Genomic DNA, 22,818 nt, shown 5'->3' on the forward strand with positions numbered 1-22,818 from the left:
TGTTATTCTTATGTGAAGCGCTTAAGCTTTGAGCGTTGATATAAATATTAATGCTTGACTGAGTATATCTTTCAGTTCAAAACTTTACATAATTAACAATAAGCTTTAAACATATTTGTTATAAATCCTGTTATTTACGATAAAGAAGCAAAGGTTTAACTGGTAATTGATACTTTTAATCGGGTTGAGTAATTGAACGTTGCCAGTAGCAACAGACAGCAGATCGGTGGAATGTGACGAAGAGCAGTAGAAAGAGGAAGTAACAAAAGCTACGTTGGTATTACGATAGAACACAAATTGTTCATTTTATTCATATAAGCACAACTAGTGATGTAAATTGTCGTTGTTGATTAAAAAAGGCAAGCTTTCCTGTCGCAAATGAAAATTAATAGTGCTAATTAACAAAGGACAACGACAGGCAACTAGCAAATCAGATTAAAAGTGTACTTAAACTACTGCATTTGGTCTGATAAGAAACATAATCAAACCTTGTAACTTTCATTTTAGAAAAAAAGTGTTAAATATTAAAAAACAAACCATCTCTTAAAATATAAAAAAACACAGACCAGGAGTTCTGCGAAATTTAAAAAATCTAATTTAAATGTCTTGTTATATTTTCAGTCAAACAGTGTCATATAACATGCAGGTAATTAAAGCAAAATGTCAATAAAGCCAAGAACGAAAACAAATTATTAAGAAATTCTTACGGCCAAAAGCCACCAACAGCCGTAGTCCTTCATCTTCTTAATAGTAGAATAACATTTGTCGATACCAAGTAATAAGTTATAAAATAACGTATTAATATTTTTTATATATCTTGTTTTCTTACTATACATTTACGATTATTATGTTTAATGAAAATGTTACTACCAAACGATTTGGGATAAAAGGATAAAATAACTTTCTTTCTCTGTTGATAATGCTTACAATTAACTTCATGTTTTGTCCATATAGTAGGCAACGCATATTAACCCTCAATGGCCAATGGATGTTTGAGATTGATCTAAAAAAACCTCCCTGAGCAGCACAGCAGTAAGTATACGGACTTATAGCACTAAAAACAGGACTTCGATATCCGTTGTAGGTCGCCTACTGCGGAGCTTTGTCTCTAACTACAAACAATTAATATAAGCGAAAGTTTAATACTTCTGAGAAAATTCATTTTTTCCATTAATTTTTTAAAAAATTACATGTATGTACACACACACACACACATATATATATATACGCATATATATGTCCCAATAGTTCCCTTACAAAAAAAAAACATTATATTTTCGTCTTTCGTCTTTCGGTGGGTCAATGGTACGTCTACAGATTTGCATTGTAGAAGTTCAGCGATAAAACTTAGTTTAATCTAGAGGGCAGATATTTAATTTAAACAGCATACGTTGGTGCAGATAAACGCATTTCATCAACTTAATCTGATAACAAATTAAAGGTGCAGAAGGAGTGGTATGCATAAACGGTAATATATCTGCACCTTCCACAGAGTATCAAAACATCTGCCTCTTTACGGGCACGACATTGTTTCTTATTGGTAATGGGTGATTTGTTAAACCAAATGTAGTAATATAATGTAGATTCTCATTTTCTTAGCTTCTTACCTACAATGTTTCTTTTATTTTTCCGTACATACTTGTATACTCCATAAACATTTATGCACTGACAAGTCCATCATAAGGCGTATGATCACCCACCCCATCTCTCACCAAAAAGTAAATGAAGAAGATGTTAATACTGTCTTTGCGGCCAGATAGGTAACTGAAAATTCTGGATCTGTCATTGCATTTATTTACCAATTTATTATAAAAAATAGGTAGAATAATGAAGAACATTTTCTTCGTTTCTCATACAGCTGTCAAATGACAAAAGATAGCCATGCATATCTTTCGGTTTCATATCTTGTACGAAATTTTGTTGTCGTTACATATTCTTATTACCTATATACATAGCTCAAATGCAAACCAATATTTTTATTCATAAATTTGACAGTAATAGCAATAAAGAAAAAATAAAATATCCCATCACTCGATTGAAATATAAGTGATGTAAAGTATAATACTGTGTAAAACTGTTAAGACAAAGTCAAAAATTATATTTCAGGTTACTTTAAAAAACAATAGAAGGTAAATCACTGGCAAATTATTAGAATTTTATTAATATCCATATTTAGTTCAACAGAAACTCAGTAGAAGTGCTTGAGTTCAGCAAACAGTTAATATTTTGTGTCCCCCTTTTGCTTTAATAACTGTAGACAGTCTTTCATGTATTTTTGCAACATATTTAATTAAAGTATCCTTTGCAATTTTACTCCAACTGCTAGTAATACACTCCTATAAGGTTTCTTTAAAAGTAACTTTTGATTTATTAAGTTTTCGATCAATCAGATCTCAGATCTACTCAATTGGATTGAGATCGAGGCTCTATGGGACCCATTGCATCACTTGAATGACTTCAGCAGTTTCTTTTTAAGTTGAGTAATTTCTGCATAAATTGGACGAATATTTGGAGTCATTAACTTCTTGAAAGTAGAATCCTTCACTAATATTTCAAACTTGAACTCATCGACAGTACAGTTTGTACTTTTTAGCAAATTTAGAGATCTAAATAAAGTTTTTTTATTTTTTCTTAAACTACTACACGACCAAATATTCCATTCTTACTGAGTCTTCTTGATATGTGGATCTGGCAGACACTTTTCTCTCATTTGGTACATGGTAGTTTATTTAATATTTGAGATCAGTGTCAGTCATCCTTCTGTCCCAAAGGCTGCATAAATGAAGATACTTAACATCAATATCATGTCTACGTCTCGCGATCTAGAGTGTACATGACAATGCTTGGGAAGCATTTCAAGTCTGTGGCAACTTGATGGAGACTCCAACCAGCGTCACGTAATGCTTTCATGCGAACTCTCTACTTTATTGACAATTCTCTACGCTTCTTGGCCGTGGTATGACAACAAAACTCAATATTTAGCGTTAAACTCTGTCTTTATCAAGGTTTGTTCGTTGAGTGCTATAAATAGGTTTCTTCTAGTGTATACTAGTACCTTAAGCTAGCTTTTTTCCATATAGTTAAGACACTGTATGAGGTACAATGACAGTTATTTCAGACCCTAAATTTGATCAGCATGTTAATTGAAGCAGAACCATTTTGACAATTCTCGATACAAGTAAATTGGAATTTTAAGTAATAGCTCATTCACTTGTCAACAGAGACCAGTGAAGCACTACCATAGTGTTGAAATTTACATTCTCAGATAGCACGGAAAAATTAGATCCATAAAATGGAAAGAATAACAAAAAATGTCTTTAGAAAAAGGAAATATAATATACTAAATCGTCGAAACGCAATTAGTGAATTTTATTCTCAAACAAGATACAATGAAAAACTTTATCAATTTTTTGAATGATGTAAAAAACATTACAATGGGGCTAATTTATACCCCAAGTAGAAATATAAGCACTTTTTTCAGGTGAGCCTTTTTATTTTACTGTAAACCATATTAAATGCGGATATGCACGTTTCTTTAAAAGTGTACAAGTTTGTATGTTCCACAATGCTTACGCAAACGACAATTTGCATATACTAGTCTCTAATTTGGAATCAACAAGCTAGATGGTAGGCAGCTACACAACAGCACTCAATGTCAACTCTTATCTCTCTCTTCTCTGAAGAATTAGTGGGATTTTACAGTCACTCTTAAAACGCACCCACTTTTCAGTAACTCAGCATTAATCTTGAGGGCTTATATTTCCATGATTTGATCCATGCGATATTCACAGCATGGGGATTCTTTATAAATTTTTGTGTTTAACAAAAACAAATATAGCGTACCCACGACCTCAAGAGTGTGGAATGCATTTTAGAGACAACGAACCGCGACCCACGAACCCTTGGATTCATAATCTGAACACACGAGTTATGTGGATACAAGTAACTTGATATTTATAGTAAGAAAACTCTACTTGCATTCGGTGATTGAGGTGTAGGCTCAGCATGGCCAGGTGGTTAGGGCATTCGACTCGTAATATGAGGGTTGCAGGTTCGAATCCCCGTCACACCAACCATGCTCTCCCTTTCAGCCATGGGGACGTTATAATGTTACGATCAATCACACTATTCGTTGGTAAAAGAGTGGCCCAAGAGTTGGCACTAAGTGAAGATGATTAGATGCCTTCCTTCTAGTTTTACGCTGCTAAATAAGGGACGGCTAGTGTGGATAGCCCGAGAGTAGCTTTGCGCGAAATACAAAAACAAGCAGATTGAATTGTCAATATTTGCTGTCATTCAGTGCTCAAATATCTATTCATACAGTTATTCAACGTAGAGACAAGTAATATACATCAAATGACAGCAATATGGTGGTAATTAGTGACAGTTGTTATTGCTTGACTATTTTCATTATTAACTAATAACAAATGTCAGTTGTTTGAAATCCTAGCTGCTTTATCAATGAATATAACTAGAGGTAAAAGTTTCAATCAATCTGAGCACCAGGACACAACACATATCATCTCGTTACACAGTAAATAAGTGTACTATCAGACTTTTTAATTTAGCTCTAAGTATAAAAATTAATGGCTAATACTAATGTACATTAAATGACTGACCATTGAATACTAAAGTGTCTAATGGTAGTGGCATCAAAAGGACAAGGACAAAATACCACCCTAAATGTTATTTGAGCATTTCGTAATATGTGGTGGCGATTGATGACACACTGATTACTATTATGTTGCTGTTATTTGGTTTTCGACAATGAATAACTGTATGAATAGGTATTTGAGCATTGGATAACACCAAATTTCAACATAACGTTAAATCAGATATCTTCTGTCTTTCTAATAAATGAAATCGTGAAAGTGACCGAGGTTTAAATTTAATTATTTAAATATAATTATATTAATAAAACGTTGATTTAAATTAATTATAGTTATTAAGATTAACCGAATTTTTCCACTTTACAAGATAATTAGCTCTGCATGAAACATATCAGTATTAATATATTATTTTGACTATTCAATACTGTAAGAAACAAGGATTAAGTCCTTTTCCTGATCGCCAAATGGGCTAATGTACATTTGTAACAGAAAGGATTAAAGAGTGATTACCAGAATAAACATACAAAATGAAAAAGTACGTATAGTAATCGACTAAATATAAAATTCCGAATTGTCAGATATAGTTTTCAATCATACCATTATGGAACGCTTGCTTGAATACTGGAGAAACTTTTTATTACGCGATGCGCAACCCCAACTTCACGAACTTTTTATCCTGTGTGCATGTAGATTTGCAATAGGAGTCACGATTTTCCCATTATGGAGAACTTTATTTTTCTCCATTCTAAGGGTCCAAATATGACGTCATGAATTCATCACAATGGCCGCGTACGCCCAAGCGGTTAGGGCGATTGACTCGTAATCTGTGAGTCGTGGGTTCAAATCCATGTTGCACCAAACATGCTCGCCCTTTCAACCGTGGGAGCGTCATAATGTAACGATCAATCCCACTATTCGTTGGTAAAAGAGTAATCCAAGAGTTGGCGGTGGGTGATGATGACTAGCAACCTTTTCTCTTACACTTCTAAATTAGGGATGGCTAGTGCAGTGTAGCTTTGCACGAAATTGAAAAACAAACTAACAAATACGTCACACGCAGATCTTATACACTGGCGCCATCTATATAAATATAATAGTGCTGTATATCCATGTAAATACTTCGAAGGGTGTAGATGAATCTTCACCAAAATTGGTATGGTGGTTCATTAGGCCCATGGTGAAATACACACATTTTCAATTTTGCATTTTGCTGTTTTTACGAGTGTTTTTGCGGTTCTTTTTTACTACTACCTCGTCCTTTTCTATCGGCCCCCTGCTACTGCAGCGGTAAGTCTACGGATATACAACGCTAAAAGCAGGGGTACGATTACCGTTGGTGGGCTTAGCAGATAGCCTGATGTGGCTTTTCTATAAGAAAACACACACACCCTTTCTATGGATCTTCACCACATTTGGCATGAAGGTTTGCAGGGTTCATGAGAAGTTACATTCAAATTTGCAATTTCACATTTTGTGTTTTGCTGTTTTTGTGGATTTTTGGTTGTTGTTTTTTAAATTATACATATACAGGAAATAACTTTTCATGTCCTAAGATAACCTTTCAATAATGATGAATTTACATAACTTCCATAGAGGGTATGGGTATCCCAGCTAATATTAATAAGAAAACGTTCCAGAGTTAATGTTTTACAATCACATTTTTACTTTTGTAAACACCGGTAACACAGTAGGCGGTTGGTATAATCAGTATCCAGAATCCAAACATTTGTTTCATTTTCACCACGAAGAACTGACATCATCTGTAGGTATGTCGAAACTACCTCACATTCTTCACGACAGTATGCTACTACACTGGTAAGGTAACTATAAATTTTCAACTCAAGTCACTCTTTAACACAGTTACGTAGTTTTCTGATGATAAACTCTAAATGTCTAAAGTTACATCTTTCAACATTTTATTTTACTTTGGTTCTTCAAACTGAAAAGGAAATAAATCTTCAGACTCTAGAGACACTCATTTACTGAACAGGTAACACACTTTGTGTTACCGATGCGTTTAAAATTATAATAAAAAATGTTTAAACAAAGGAGTGATCCTATGATTTTTAATTTAATTCCTTTATTATGGTATATCCTTACATATTTTCTACTTACACTGAAACTGGCTTTGGAGTGCAATGTGAACTACCATTGGCCTTAAATTCCCACACAGCGACAAGCGTTTGAACAGGAATGGTATAATGTAAGATCTGAACGTTGGTGTAGGATCTGTAGTAAAACAGCTCCCGAGCTTCAAAAACCTGGTTAACTGTGTCTTCTAAAAAAAATTGAAAAATATAATGACATTATTAACTTTTCGTATAGTCCAATTAACATAAAATAGCATATTAAGTGGAATACGTCCGTGTGGGGATGTATAAATGCATAGATTTTTAAGGAAAAGATTTTAGTGACAATATACGAAGCATGGAGGAATTGTTATTAACAGAACATTTCTATTTGCTAAATTCTACAATATTATCTTAGCAGGAAAGTTTAGCGGAGAAAAGTAACTTGACCAACAGTTCGTTTTCGATAATTTCTCAAACTATAAATACTTAGCGATGCAAACAAGTCAAAACTAAACAACATTACGTTAAAAAAAGTAGATAATTCAATTTTACATCACGACAAAATGGATGTCGTATAAAAGTATTTAACCTGATTAGGTTTCCTGCTGAAAATACTATAGTTCTAACTTTCTTTATCGTAGTTACAGTTACGTATTATCAAGAAGTGCTTGATAAAATTTCCATGGCGGTTAGTTGCTTTCTACCACATTTTCTTCAAGAACAAAGGCAGTCACATGAGCAGTGCAACTTATGAATAAAAAATTCCTGGTTATCTAGGATCTAAAGCCATCTCTAAATTAATATATCTTTTAAGATCTATTTCTGTATATATGGCTTATTATTTTTTCTAAGAGATTAGATTACATATATAAGTTACTACATAGTATTATAAAAGAAATATTAGAAACTTGTCAATAATTGTTTGTGAGAAAGTTAGTCTGTCTAAAAACACCTCAACAAAATTACTTGAAATATCTCATCAGTGTAATATTATCATCAATGCAATATTCAGAAATGTATTTCCTTCTCGGTCTTCCATTCATAACAATGAAATCAATAAAGACCAAACATAGTGACTTTAATTTTAAAATCAATGTATGACGCATACATACGATATTCTGATATGTTTTATCTTATAAAACTTTCACAGAATACTTGTTATTCTGGTATACGGTTACCATTACCTTGTTAAGCGTTCACAGAATACTTGATATTTTAATATGGTTATTCTTATCTTTTTAAGCGTTCACAGCATGCATGATTTTCTAATATGGTTATTCATTTCAGGGTCAAACGTTCATAATATCTGAATGTGTTTGTTTGTTTGTTTTGGAATTTCGCACAAAGCTACTCGAGGGCTATCTGTGCTAGCCGTCCCTAATTTTGCAGTGTAAGACTAGAGGGAAGGCAGCTAGTCATCACCAGCCACCGCCAACTCTTGGGCTACTCTTTTACCAACGAATAGTGGGATTGACCGTACATTATACGCCCCCACGGCTGGGAGGGCGAGCATGTTTAGCGCGACGCGGGCGCGAACCCGCGACCCTCGGATTACGAGTCGCACGCCTTACGCGCTTGGCCATGCCGGGCCGTCTGAATGTGATCACCTTAATATTTTAAGCGTTAGTCTTATTTTATCTTGTTATGCGTTCATGAACAATATGATACTCTGTTTATTTTAGCCTAAAGACCCACAATCGGTTATCTGCGCTTCGTTTACAATTGGGAATAGAACTTCGGACCTTAACGTTACGAGTTCGTAAACGTTTCGCTGACCTTTTGGGAGATCTGACATTCTGAAACACTGTTGATTACTTACAGTGTTTGGAATATTTGATATGGTCGCTCTCTCTATTCATTTTACACGTAAACACTGTTTTTTAATAATACATGGTTATTCTTATGTTGTTATCCTCACACAAACTATTGATGCTTGGAACAAAGAGGTCCTGTTATTTTTAACCCTGATATTATCCATTTGTTTCTATACCATTTACCAAATCTGGTGGACAACAAATTTAGAAACGTGTTCAAAAAGCCAATATAGATGGCAATGGTAATTATTACTGGACTAACACAAAAAAATCTAATTAAATCTAAAAAAATTAGTTTACGATTTCAAAAAAAACTTACTTAAGTGGACATATTATTATTGCAGTTTAATATTCATAAAGTTGTGTTAGTAGCAAGCGTTAGAGTATCTGTTCCAAAAAGGAAAAATATATATGTATAATAAGTTGCCACACTAGTTGATATAATGTTATCCACAAAACACACTAGCTTGAATGCACAATGTTCATGAATTAAAGCCACAATTTCATTTAACCAAGTAACAACGAAGTTCAGCGGCCCCATACTCATTTGGAACAGGTGTTGATGTCACCTTTTTGAATAAAGTATCATTTCCTTTTTCTAATTATTTTAAATATCACCACATTTATGAAACGTTACTCTGATAAAGCAGTAGTTCTACTTTAAAACATCTGTGCCGGAGGAAATAACTTTTTAGAGGGATTACCCCTTTATATCAGTACAACTCAATGTAGGGAAAACAAACCAAAATCGGTATTTCCCACGATACTCGTCAACAAGCTATATGTCAGGCTTCTATAAACAAACACGTATCAAATTACGTTTCTTATCTTCTATAGAAAAGCTCAAGAGATCAGATTTGTAATCAACTATCGATCCAGTTATAAGACTAATAACGAAACATTTTTTTTAAATTAAATACACCAATATTCACGTGTTTCTTGGAAAACTTCTCAAAATAAATTTAGGTAAAATATGTTAAGGGGAAAAGGAAATTATTTAATTTTGCTAAATGAAAAAATTAGGCACACCTCAATTTTTTATTTAATTTTTCATACCGAGTTTTTGAAGCTTTGAGCAGTGAAATATTGGAATAAAAACAAGAAATTAAACATTAAAGTTCAACACGGCTCTTTTTACAGAAAGAACTACACAAGTTTTAGACAGAGATAGTTGTATAAATATTCTCCAATCCTAGTTATACATACATCCCAAATAAAATGCGACCCTTTTCAATACAATAAATTACGCTAAGCACCAGATGAAGAAATAAATGAGAATAATATTTTTATCATGAGTTATAAATAAATATAACGCAAGTCCATAATATAACATTGTTTTCATAAAGTAAACTGCATCAAACTTCAGAAGAAGAGGAAATTGTGAAGAAACTTTCCGTCATAAGTTATAAATGTTGCCCAAGTACAATGTAAACCTTTTTGTAGAACGGAGTAGATAAAACTTCAAGAAACAACTGGGAAGAATTTCTGTTATGCTATTTACAAAACTTTACCCCAGCGACTTCACAGGTAATTTTTCAACAGACTGATCAATTTTGTAGAGAAGAGTGAATTTTCTTGCTTATTAGTTATTAGTTAGTCCTTTGTTTTCATTATAATTTGAAGCTGACAAACTACTGTCTTCATTCAAAAAGTCAATTATCTAATGTCACGACACTGGAAATACACAATTGGATTTTTTAAAACAAATTTATGCTAATTTTTGTGATAAACACCAGAAATGACTCTTTACGAATAATGTGTTTGTTTTGAATTTCGCGCAAAGCTGCACGAGGGCTATCTGCGCTAGCCGTCCCTAATTTAGCAGTGTAAGACTAGAAGGAAAGCAGCTAGTCACCATTACCTTTCGAGCTACTCTTTTACCAACGAATAGTGGGATTGACCACAACATTATAACGCCCCTACGGCTGAAATGGAGCATTTTAGTGTGACGTTGATTTAAACCCGCGACCCTCAGATTACAAGTTGAGTGCCTTAACCACCTAGCCATGCGGGGCCTAAGAATGATTTATCATTATCAGGAATGTTCGATTAATGAAGTTGAAAAGTTGTAATTTTTATGTATTTTCATGTTTATCTCGGGTTAGCCGTTTGAAAAATATTACTTTTGGGAAGAAAGCGCATGTTCCTTTACAATAAAAGTCTGAGTTTTCATAAAATATAGTAAACGAAAAGTTTACATTTAAACACCTTAGAATAATGTAGTTAAAATCACCAACCATTAGGTGCAAACTGTATGCACTTTAAATCTAAGTTTATTCGCCACACTAACAAACGAGAAAAAATGACATCGTGTTAAAAAAGGTAGTAATATCAAACAAACTTCAAGTTTATATTATTTGTTTGATATAACTGTCATTAAATTCGGATATGGTACTTATGCTGTTTAAAGTGCAGTTTAAAAATTATTCTATCAAACGTTGCATGATATTCAAATAATTCATGTTTAGTTTTCAAAGTGCCATTAATGTTTCTCATTGTTAAACCAAGATCACCTATTTCTACATAGCTAAAGTAAACTATTAAAAAATACTTGAATTTTATGCTTATAATATTAAAGATATATGTATGTTAGTTTTCAAAATAGCATATATCTTAGGACCAAACAATATCTTATTAATAATTAAAATAGTGTAACAAAACGTTTATACCATATTTTAATAATGTCTCAGAACAAAAAAAAAATTTAACTTTTAATTTTCTTACCTTTACTAAATTCATTAAATTTTTTTGCCTTTTAGTTTCTAAAATAGATTTCCAATAGTTTTCCAAACTTCATCTTCCAACACAATTTTAATAGCAGTTAAAATGATTGAAGCAAAAGAGTAATTAATTTGCAGCCGCACTTTTCGTTCTATTATTAATCTTTATATCCAAATATTATAAGAGAAATATAAACTTTTAATGCTCATCCTAATCCAATATTTAACATAAATGCAATGTTTAAAGACAAGATAACTATTGTAGAACGGATGGCAACTGCCTCTTTTGGACAGGTCCGAAGACGAAAGGCGGAAAACTTTCGAAACGTCGTCCTATACACTTGTGCCTCCACAACAGGCAGTTGCCGTCCATTCTACAAAGTTTCATCATGACTACTCTGCCTAAACAATCTATTAAAGAAGGTAACTATTGATCCATCTAAGCTGTTCCATTCTCTAAACTAAACTAAAACTATTAAATAATAATAAGGCACTCTCAAAGCCAGCACTTATCATTCCTATAATTATCAAGATTCTTTTAAACTGATTTAAATTTACTGCCTCCACAACATTCTAGGGCAACTCGTTCCAAAAACCAACCATCCTGTTACAAAAATTAAACTCTTTTACATGAAAACAACTCTACTTTGAAAAAAAAACTATATTTGTGTCCACTGGTTCTACTGCTCTCACCATTAAATATGTAAAAAATGATCCATCAAAACTATCAATTCCCATAATAATCTCAAACACTTCAATCAGATCCCTTACAAAACCTTTTTTTTTTCCAGAGAAACCAATTTCAGATATCTTAACCTCTCCTTGTATGACAATCTAGCCCTCATTCGAGACCTTTCCAATAATTCAATGTCCTTTCTAAGGTAACGAGCCCAAGACTGAACACAATACTCCAAATCTGATCTAACCAATGACCCAAAAATGAAATTATAACCTCTTAATACTTATATTCAGTTTTCACTTCATTATTCACTTTTCTAGTATTTACATAAAACTGTTAACTTATTTTTATAGCCTTTGAAATAAGCATATATTACAGCCATCATTCGCATATTTGTTCTACGCATAAACTCTCTCGAGCGTACGCGTAACCCCAAAATCAGTGCATGAGTTACAGATACATTTTTATTCAAATACCTACTTTAGTGAAATATGCAATTTCACTATGCTCATAAGGTATTTGTATGTTCGTTTCTAAACTTAATTCTTAGCTCATTTTTATTTCTTATCGAATCGAAACGTTTTTACAGATAATGGAATTTCTCAGAGAAGCTCTGCTGGTTGTAACATTCGCAATAACTGATCTTGAATTTCAGAGGAATCCAGAGTTCAAGTTCTGCCAGAATTCAGTATTGGTTCTTTATAGAATACCAAGTGTGGTATTACTTCTTTACGAAAGTTTCGTAAACATGATGTTTATTCAAGGATAATTACACCACTATTGAACTTTCATCATTATGCCTGTACAAAACAAAATGTTCGTTGCAAGCAAAATGTTGAGGTAGGAATTCAGTGAAATAACAATCACGTTACCAAAGTTTGATGTTAACCCATGAGATGCGTTATTGGAATAACTGGAAAAAGAGTTAAAGTGTGTGAAATGTGTTGTTTTCACAACAGAAACTTGAATAGATAACTGCACTGAATTTGAAAATTTGAAACAGCGTAGTTAAACTGTTTTACTTCTGCAATACATTGATATTAACCCAGGACCGTTTTCCTAGTCCTAAAACTATTCTGGTGAAACACGTTACTTACTATTACATAAAACAAGACATACATTTCCTTTACCCAGAAGATAAAATCATACTTAACAGACCTTTCGGAGCATGCAACATTCATAAACGGTAGCAAAGCTTTGACAAATTCTAATAATGTGTTTTTCACGTTAAAACAGTTTTACCTTACGAAACCACTTCGATCATTTAAAGTTTGCGTCACCAAGTTTTCGTAAAGAAGTTTGTAGAAAAGTTAAAACTTTTGTAATATTATTCGATCATTCTATCTTTATGAATAATTTGTTAACTATTATTATAAGGTATGTTAGCAAAATATGGAAAATATTTCATTTTACTATGAGTTATATTAAATAAAAATAGAACCACTAAGTTCCATCTATTTATTGACTACAGAACTATTGTCAGTTATCTATGGAACTACTGAATCTTCTCTTTTAATCAACAGTAGGTGTACTATCATATTTACTATAAACTCTCTGGGTCATATCTGTCGTTAAGCCACGAACCCATTCATGGTGTACATGGAGATATTCAGCTCTATCTATTGATGAACCGTGTACCTACTTTTAAACCACTAAAAACCTATTTATTGATAAATTCAATAGGGAGCTGATTCTTATCTGTTGCTAATATTGTCACCATTTAAATTTATCAATTGATGAACCGCAGATGTACTAGAATATAAGTTACATAGCCACGATATCTGACTCGTTTATTGCCACATATACAACAAAATCACCAAATCTTATTGATGAACCATGAATTTGTAATCACGCAAAATATGGAATCATTAAATTCTATCAACTAGTAAGCTCCAGGTGTAATGTTTTATTAGATAAGGATTCATCTCATTTAATCTATTTATTAACGGCAAATCAAATATAACATCAAAGATGATACCATTTAATTCACGGATCTTCTAAAGCTTTATCAATATGTACAATACATTTTTTTCTGTTGATTAACCACAGTCTACTACTACGTACAATATGGAGCCAATAAACCAATGTATTGAGAAAACAAGAACCTGAACATACTATTACATAAACTACAAAGCCATTAAGTGTTTAGAATTGACGAACCAGTGAAACTACTATTCCGTTTGTTAGTAAACCATTAAACTGTGTGTAACCCGGAACAACTAATCTGTCATAAACTTAAGTACGAATCCATTAAATCATACATATATACATTCTCACATAAATCGTATGACCATTGACCACTGGCTACTAAAGAACTTCGAATATACTATCACATTTATTATGCAACCAAGAAATGCCGTCTACAGACGGATCTACTGATACATGTATATAATTTAATGAACACCGAATTTGATTTTTTAACGAATCAAGGATCAATTTTCACATCATCCCATTAATCATAAATTCACTGAATCCTATCTGTTGATTAATTACATGTATTCCAGAACATCTACTATTTAGCCAATAAGCCAAGAACCTAATACAACAATAGCTATAAAATAATAGGACCTTATATACTAATTAACCACAGTGACACATAGTATCACATTAATTAAGGAATCATAAAGATATATCTCATGACAAACCACAGATTTACCATTACTATTGATTCACCCAACCCATATCTATTAATTAGCTATATATCTACCATAAGTTTATTCAAGAAAACGTTAACACCGATTTATTGATTACACATGGATCTACTAATATATCTTTCATAGAGTCGTTAAGTCTTATCGTTTGGTAAACTGAATATTTGCTATCATATCAATTGTGGAACCAATTCATGCTATTTACTGACGAACAAACGACATACCACTGTATCAAATACCGAAACAATAAATTTTATGTACTGTTGAATCACTAATAAATTATTATAAAATAGCCGAAACTTATTACCTGGTAAGTCTCATACCTACCGTCACTCTAATTATGAATCTCCTGAATCCTATTTATTTATTAACCATGAATGCACTGCGTTAAATATTAATTACTGAAGAAAATGGACATATACTCCCAACAACTACAGAACAAATGATACATATCTATCGATTATTCGTGCATCTATTATGACATCACGCTACAGAACAACTATCACTTCTCTACTGGTACTAGTATATACCATCAACATGTGAACCGAGGACCTATTATCACATTAGACAGAGAAGAACTGAATCATTCCTATTAAGGAATCATGAATTCATTATCAAAGTACAAAATCATTAGCTTCTACCTGCAGATGAGCTACGAAACCATTATCATCTGAAATATGAAGTAACTGAAAAAAACTGTCGATAAACGAAGGAGCAACTATAACACTCAACTTGGAACCACTGAATACTAAATATATTGTATTGTTAAATCTAGGATCTAATATCAGATTCATTGTATGATACTAAAACCCTATTGATTGATTAATCGCTGGTTTACAACCAAATTAATGTACAATAATTAAGTTCTTTCCGTTGATAAGTCATAACTCTTCCATCAGAGTAAATATACGGCCAAAAAATCTATTCTCAGATGAATCCTGGTTCTATCATCACATTAACTCTGACATAGAATCATATGTGCTCATTAACCTAGGAAGGATTATCACATCGAAACTGAAGCTATTAAGTTTCATTAATTGAAAAATTGGGAATATGGTATCACATATACCAAATTAATGTTATTTATTCATGAATCACGGACCTACCGTCGTATGAACAATGAAGCAATATAATCTTATCTATTGTTGGACTCACTGCAGAGTTTCTAGTGATTCATCCTGAGCACTAGCTATGGAGTGATTATTGGTGTGATCAAAATAGTGTAGAAATGTAAATCAGCCATGGCACTCACTCTGCAAGTCCTGTTGACTTACTTACTGTACAATAATAAATAGTTGTTAAAAGTATAATAATATATCTTATGCACTGACTGTGGAAAACGTTTGATGATTTATTCTGAACACTGTGAGAATATCTATTAATTATAACACACACTGTGTAATTTCCGATGACTTATCTTAAACATTTTGAAAAATCAATCATTTATGTCACTATCGATGATTTATTTAATTTACCTAGGAACTATTAATCAATTATATTATTTCGCTCCGGTAGCTGAGCAGTAAGCTAAAGAGCGTATTAAGCTAAAAATTGGAGTCCGATACCGTGATGGGCATAACACATATGGCCCATCATGCAGCTTTCTTATAAACAATTAAACGATCATATCACTTAATGTTAACATATGATGATGGTCATGTAGTGCGTAAAACTAAATTAATTAGGTCATGCAATACCAAGTATAAAACTAGGTATATTAATTAATAAGTTTATTTTTACAAAACATACTTGAGTAAACGTCCATATGAAGGCTCAAACAAATTTTATCAAGCTATGCATGAGTTTAATCACAGTGATTATTTATTATTACTTTATGATTATGCTGAGCTAGTATAAAAACCTCGATCACGGACATTATTTTTGCCAGCTACACTATTAAGGTTGGTATCAAGCTCTAACGATCAGAAAAAAGGTTTTCAAGAGTCACGTCATTAAAGATGCATATTTTGATGTACATGCTAGCTATTTTTAGTGTGGTTTTTATTGATTTGAAACTGTATATCTTTAACTCCAGTACTTACTATTGGTATTGCTCAAGTGTCGAGGAAACCAGACATGCGTTTATTCTCGGAAATGTATTACATGTATATATAACACGTGCTGTCTGTTTCCACGTGCAGTAGACTATCTCGTACAATTTAAACAGCAAGCTAGTAGAAAAAGCTTGAAAAAAACAGCAAAAACAATATAAAACTCAACTCCTGACCCAACGCTGTTTACAAAACTAGTAAAGAATTTTTTTTTATGGCAGAGTATACTTAGCTATTCTTTAGCGATTAGGTGGTAACACTTGAAACTTCGTTGTTCCCTAAAAAGTATCAAATTTTTATCCTGGATAGTACGTCATGGAAAAATGATATAAACGGTCAGATCTGCCTGGTTAAGGTATAGACATCTCTAATTTGGAACTACTGACTGGCTCTCAGATAGTATTGCTTTACTTAAATATCTCATCAAGTTGAAATAGCATTACTAATATTAAAAAAAATCGCTAGATGGCAGTCGACAAGTAGAAGATACAGTGAATTATCACGAAAAAAACAAACAAAACAGCCAAGTTAATCAGATAGCAAATGATACCGCTAAGCGCTGATACAGGGGACCTATGCCCAGAATCTTCAGTTAGTGTCTTGAAAAATAAAAATAAAAAATAGCAAATTATTATCAGGAGGTGGGGGAGGGCTATGGGCCCAAGCCCCAAATATTCTAACATCCTAACATATCAAAACATCTATTGGCGCCTCTGTTTGCAAATGTCCATTATTAACAAACAATAGCCAAGTAAAATAATCAGTTATCTATCGGTCATCACAGATTTTATCTTCTCAAAGTATTATTGGAAATTACATTTTCATTTAATAACTTTATACATATATATATATATATATATACCTGCATGTTTCTTGTAGTAGTACAGCTTTTTATGTAGTTATAATTCTTAACCTAATGAAATTTAATCGAATCTTGTTTTATTGTACTAATCAGATGGTTAACCAACTGGTTGACTGATAAATAATTTACTTATGAAAAATAAATTTGTAGGTGGAATTTACCGTAATTTATGCAAAGATTATAATGTCTCGTGTACGTGTAAACTACTTACAAATGACAGTAAAACATTCGATTTTCTAGGATTGCTCATAATATAATTGGAAGCCACTTTGAAACATGCCTGCCGCGCGTTGTTTGTGTACTGACGTCTTAGTAACCGTTAATAACCAATAGGATGTGTTTGCTTGGTTGTGTAATTTGCTGTTTTTGTAAATGCGTCATTCAAACTCAATATTTTAGTAATAATCCAAGTTACACAAACAAAAAACTGAAGAAAATTTATCTTTCTCAACATTTGCCTAACACCACAATTTTGAGTAGAGTTTTAAATCTCAAAATGCACGTGAACAAGAATTTACTCTCATTTACTGAAAACTTTTGTTAAAAGCCTGTTCTCAGCAGTGGTGCAATAGCGTTTCTTTTTTCGTAGATTTTATCAATACATTTGTCAAAAAACGTGAGTTGTAAGTAAAGTTGTCGCTAGGTGCTTAAACATTCGGGGATCGGACCCATAACCATAAGCAGAAGAATTTTCGGCGTTTCAGTATAATATCGATCATGGTTCTTTATTTTGATCTTTCAAGACAACGTCTGAGCATTCTGAACACTATTAAATAGAATAAGGGCACGGATCCCGTATGCCAGCGCTTAGTGACGCCAAGTAAGAATCACGACAGTTTAGAACAGTTTAACAACACGTTTTCAGTCCTTACGAAGGCAAGATATCCAAAAAGCATACAAGCATATAACATTCAATTTCCATTTCAAACTGAATTCCGCTGTATTCGTCTTTTTCTGCAGGATTTTAATGCAAAGAATCCAGTTGTATTAGAAATCTTAAGTATGATCATCTATTTTCTATTTTATTTAAAGTTTTATTTTTACCTAACTATAAATACCTCAAATATTAGTCACCTGATATAACTAGAGGATATAGATTACATCATTCGTTTGTGTTTTTTTATGCAATAAAACTAAATGGGGAAGTCGATACACATATTTTTATCTCAGATATTTACATAAAAAGATAACATCCTCCAATTTCTTAATCCGATGCATTATCTCGTCATAATTCCATCCAAAACATTTTTAATTACATATTTATCATCAATCTAGAAGATAGGCACTTCAAGTGCCCGGAATTGCCAGCTGGATTAAGGCGTTCGACTCGTAATCTGAAGATCGCTGGTTCAAATCCCCGTCGCACCAAATATGCTCGTTCTTTCAGCCCCGGGGGGTGTTATAATGTGCAGTCAATCCAACTATTCGTTACTAAATGAGTAGCCCAAGAGCTGGCGATGGGTGGTGATGACTAACTGCCTTCCCTCTAATGTTATACTGCTAAATTAGGAACAGCTAGCGCAGATAACCCTCGTATAGCTATGTGCGAAATTCAAAAACAAACAAACAAGCACTTTAAGAAAGTTCTTATTTTAAAGTTTGACAAAACCAAAAAGAAACGCCGTTGCTTCCAGAAGTTAACCAGTATAATAAATAAATCATTTTTATTCGATTTTTTATTTAATGTGATCCTCACATTTCTACTGATAACTATTTTACCTGATAAAATGTCATTTCCTTAAACATATTGTCGCTAGAACCTTAGCTAAATATAGAAACACTCTTAATAACAGAAGAAAAAGAAAGGGGAAACTCTATAAAGAAAACAAAATGCACAAACTCAGACATACTTATATGCGTCTTATCATATCATGGCTATGCAACCAGAAACATCATGAAAGTTTGGAAATATGTATAAAACATACAACATAAAGATCAAAGCTAGTTTCATCTGATGAAGATGTGTTATGATAATATCAACGACGAAAGCTTCTTCAAGTATCAATATAATGGATGCAGTAGTACTTATTTTGGAGAAACAGAACGCAGCATAAATATTAGGAATAAAAAGCATAACAATCTTCAATCACACATTTACAAACAAAGCACAACGAATCAATATCCAATTAGCATTAACGACTTGAAAATTTTATGCAACCAGAACAATATTAACAGAAAAAAAATATAAGAAGAATTTAACGTTCGTTAACTAAAACCTAATTTAAACCAAAACACAGATGTTTTCTAAATTTGAACAATATGCACACGCAGTGTTTCATCCAACAGACAACAGTTACCCGATGACGGCAACATGAGTGGTCCATACGTCGTAATAAAGTTAAACAACCAATAGAAATAAACAATGTATTCAAAAGTTATATCACTGGAGTTTTATTTAAATAAAATACGGGTTTTAAGTTTCTAACTACCTATACGACCTCTGATGTTTGAACATTTGAGATATCCAGTTTACTACCAATATTGAAAGAAGCATTAAAATTGATATTAATAGTTATATAAAAAAGTGCTAGTGGCGATTACCTTAAAGTCTAATATATACATTCATATCAACTCAAAGTTTTATTTAACTTTGTTATCCGTTATGCCTTTTTTAATTTGCCCGAATAAAGTGTTGCAATTACCTGGATGTGCTGTGACCAGATGACGTTTTATTGTTTTAATGATGTAGGACTTTGATATGCTTTCATAAAATGAAAAGCAGATGACGTGGCTCATTTCTATCAGGTAAGAGAGTACTTCAACCACTGCTTTATCGACACGGCCGGAAACTTGTAAAAGTCGAGTATACATTTGTCAATACATATGGATATGTCGTTTTTGTGAACTGTGTAGGTGTATCTGAGACACTTCACGGTACTATAGTGATAGATAAATAAACAGATGAAAATAGTCAAGCAAATAGACAACTCAACGTATTTTATGTTGTTGTTTTAGAACACTTTTCGTGTTGGAATTCTTTTAATGTGAGGTTTCTCAACGTTTTTCCTCATGGGACCCTTCACGAACCAAAACCGATTTCGTCGACTCACTATGGAAGATACTCCTCCAGACTATAATAGCGACACTGGTATAAATAAGCACGTGTGCTAATAAAATATTCAAGACGAAACTTTATTTTTCTTCAATCGAACATGGTATTGTTTCTTCTTTTACACGGCTTTATTGAAAGTTAATCTGCATTATCAGGAACCCCCTTTAAAACGCTTTTCAACCCCTATAAGTCTGAGAACCACTGCTTATGTATGTTAATTTTCTAACGTAAATCAGCAATGGAGTTTTTAAAATTAAAGTTCATGAGCAAAAACCACTGATTAAAACTTGTTAGTTACGTAAAACATTTTACTCTCCGTCGTGTCTGACATTATTTTTTTTAATTGTTTGCTTCTGTATGACTTTATGTTGCGTACATTTTTGAAAATTTCACTTAATGTTGAAATTATTACAAATACGATATATGCATACAATTTCGAAAATAAACAACTCTAGTATTTGTAGTGAAATAGGCAAAGCCCAATGCTTGATTTCGTTTATAATTTGTATTGGTATAAAAATATATGTGTGTGTTTTCTTATAGCAAAGTCACATTGAGCTATCTGCTGAACCCAGCGAAGGGAATCTAACCCCTGATTTTAGGGTTGTAAATCCGCTTACCGCTGTACCAGCGAGGGACATATTAGTATAAAATGTTACACTACATACACTGAATATTGTCTTCGTAATTAAAGAGACCCGGTATGGCCAGGTGGATAAGGCACTCGATTCGTAATCTGAGGATCATGGGTTCGAATTCCCCTCACATCAAACATGCTCGCCCTTTCAGCCGTGAGGGTGTTATAATGTTACAGTCAGTCCCACTATTCGTTGGTAAAATAGTAGCCCAAGAGTTGGCTGTGGGTGATGATGACTAGCTGCCTTCCCTCTAGTCTTACACTGCTAAATTAGGGACGGCTAGCGCAGATAGACCTCGTGTAGCTTTGCGCGAAATTCAAAACAAACTACACACCAAATCTACCTTCAAAGTTATATGTGCGTTACTTAAACTCGACTAGAGCACGTATAAGTACAATCATTACAGTTAGAGTAGCAAATCGCCAGTTAGACTTTGTCTTCGTTTACCTACTTGATGATTTAACTGTTTTATGAGTTTATATTTATATATATATGTACACATCACTAATGTTCAATACTATTTTCGCAATAGTAGTGGATAATATGAGAACCAGTGTTAATGAAATATTTTGCAACACCCTTAAATTACAGGCTTTCATGCCATTTACCACTGGCATCGACATATCGCATTATACTGAGTAGTTTTACGCTTTTTTCCTGTCACATTATGCAGGGTAAGGAAATAAAACAAAAACAAATAAAATCAATTAAGCGTTTAAGTACATTTGTAAATTCTGAAGTATTAAAACATCAGAGCCAATGAGACTTGGAACTTTTAAATACAGTTGTAAAACATAAAGAGTAGAAAACGTTATACACTTAGATAATGTCTGTTTGGTTTCAGAGGTTGACATAATACAAAACAATCGGATGATATGCTGCACCTTAAACCCAAAATCTGACAGACGAACTTACCGTTCATAGAGAGCGCTTGCACCGAAGTTCTCGGCTGTGAAAGAACAATTTAGTACAATGCACTTTATTGACGTGGAGTTTAAACACACACACAAAAGTTTATAGGTACTTTATATCAGAGTTAAAGCTACGAATAGACCCAAAACCTTTTTTCTGAGTAACTGGGCTTACCTGAGAGAGTGGTGTCAGTTGAACCTGAAATAAAAAAACATGTTAATAGAAAGTGAACAACTGTCGCACGGTTACAGCCCGTCGCCATTCTGGCGTTTGACTATCTTGGTTTCTAAGCAGTTAGTCACGTGATTTTGCATATGCTCGAGCAAGCAGAAACGTAAGAACGTTTTGTGTCATCAAGTAGGTGTGGTGTTAGGGTTTGTTTTTTGTTACACTTTACAAATGATAACATTATATATTGCACAAAGTGTTTTATTTGTAATGGGATGGTAACAGAGGTGTCGCTCGGCGCTGGCAAGCAGGGCTCGTGCACCATTTCAATTTAGGAATGCTTGAATCCCCAAACGGTGTTTTCTAAAATCAGAATAAAAAAACCTAAAAAACAAATTATTATCAGGAAGGGCTATGAGTTTGAGCCTTGAAGCTCTCAACATTTTGCGAAGCCTCTGAGTAGTAGTGTAACATCCGATTATTTTTGAGAGAGTGCTACTTAGAATTATGATTTCATCTGGCTATCACGTGGTTATTTGTACGAATAAAAAACTTGCTATAACTTTAAATATTTTAACCCTTTGCAGAA

General features: G+C 33.0%; 1 protein-coding gene across 6 annotated transcripts in view; it reads right to left on the minus strand.

The window, feature by feature from the left end:
• LOC143244818 (transmembrane protein 8B-like) overlaps window positions 1-22,392 on the minus strand; it is an 83,220-nt gene extending 60,828 nt beyond the window's left edge. For 2 of the 6 annotated variants that reach the window (XM_076490178.1, XM_076490177.1), the window contains exons 1-2: window positions 22,236-22,392; window positions 6,726-6,888 (exon numbers count right to left, since the gene is read on the minus strand). In XM_076490178.1, the coding sequence (XP_076346293.1) occupies window positions 6,726-6,888; window positions 22,236-22,323 (251 nt within the window). In that variant the 5' untranslated portion in view covers window positions 22,324-22,392. Of the gene's footprint in view, window positions 1-6,725; window positions 6,889-16,295; window positions 16,418-20,101; window positions 20,337-22,064; window positions 22,099-22,235 lie in introns of those variants that run through there. The other 4 variants (XM_076490174.1, XM_076490176.1, XM_076490180.1 and 1 more) reach the window with 4 other exon arrangements.
• Window positions 22,393-22,818: the final 426 nt, after the last annotated feature.

The sequence above is a fragment of the Tachypleus tridentatus genome, chromosome 2 (genome assembly GCF_004210375.1).
Source record: "Tachypleus tridentatus isolate NWPU-2018 chromosome 2, ASM421037v1, whole genome shotgun sequence".
NCBI lineage: Eukaryota > Metazoa > Arthropoda > Merostomata > Xiphosura > Limulidae > Tachypleus > Tachypleus tridentatus.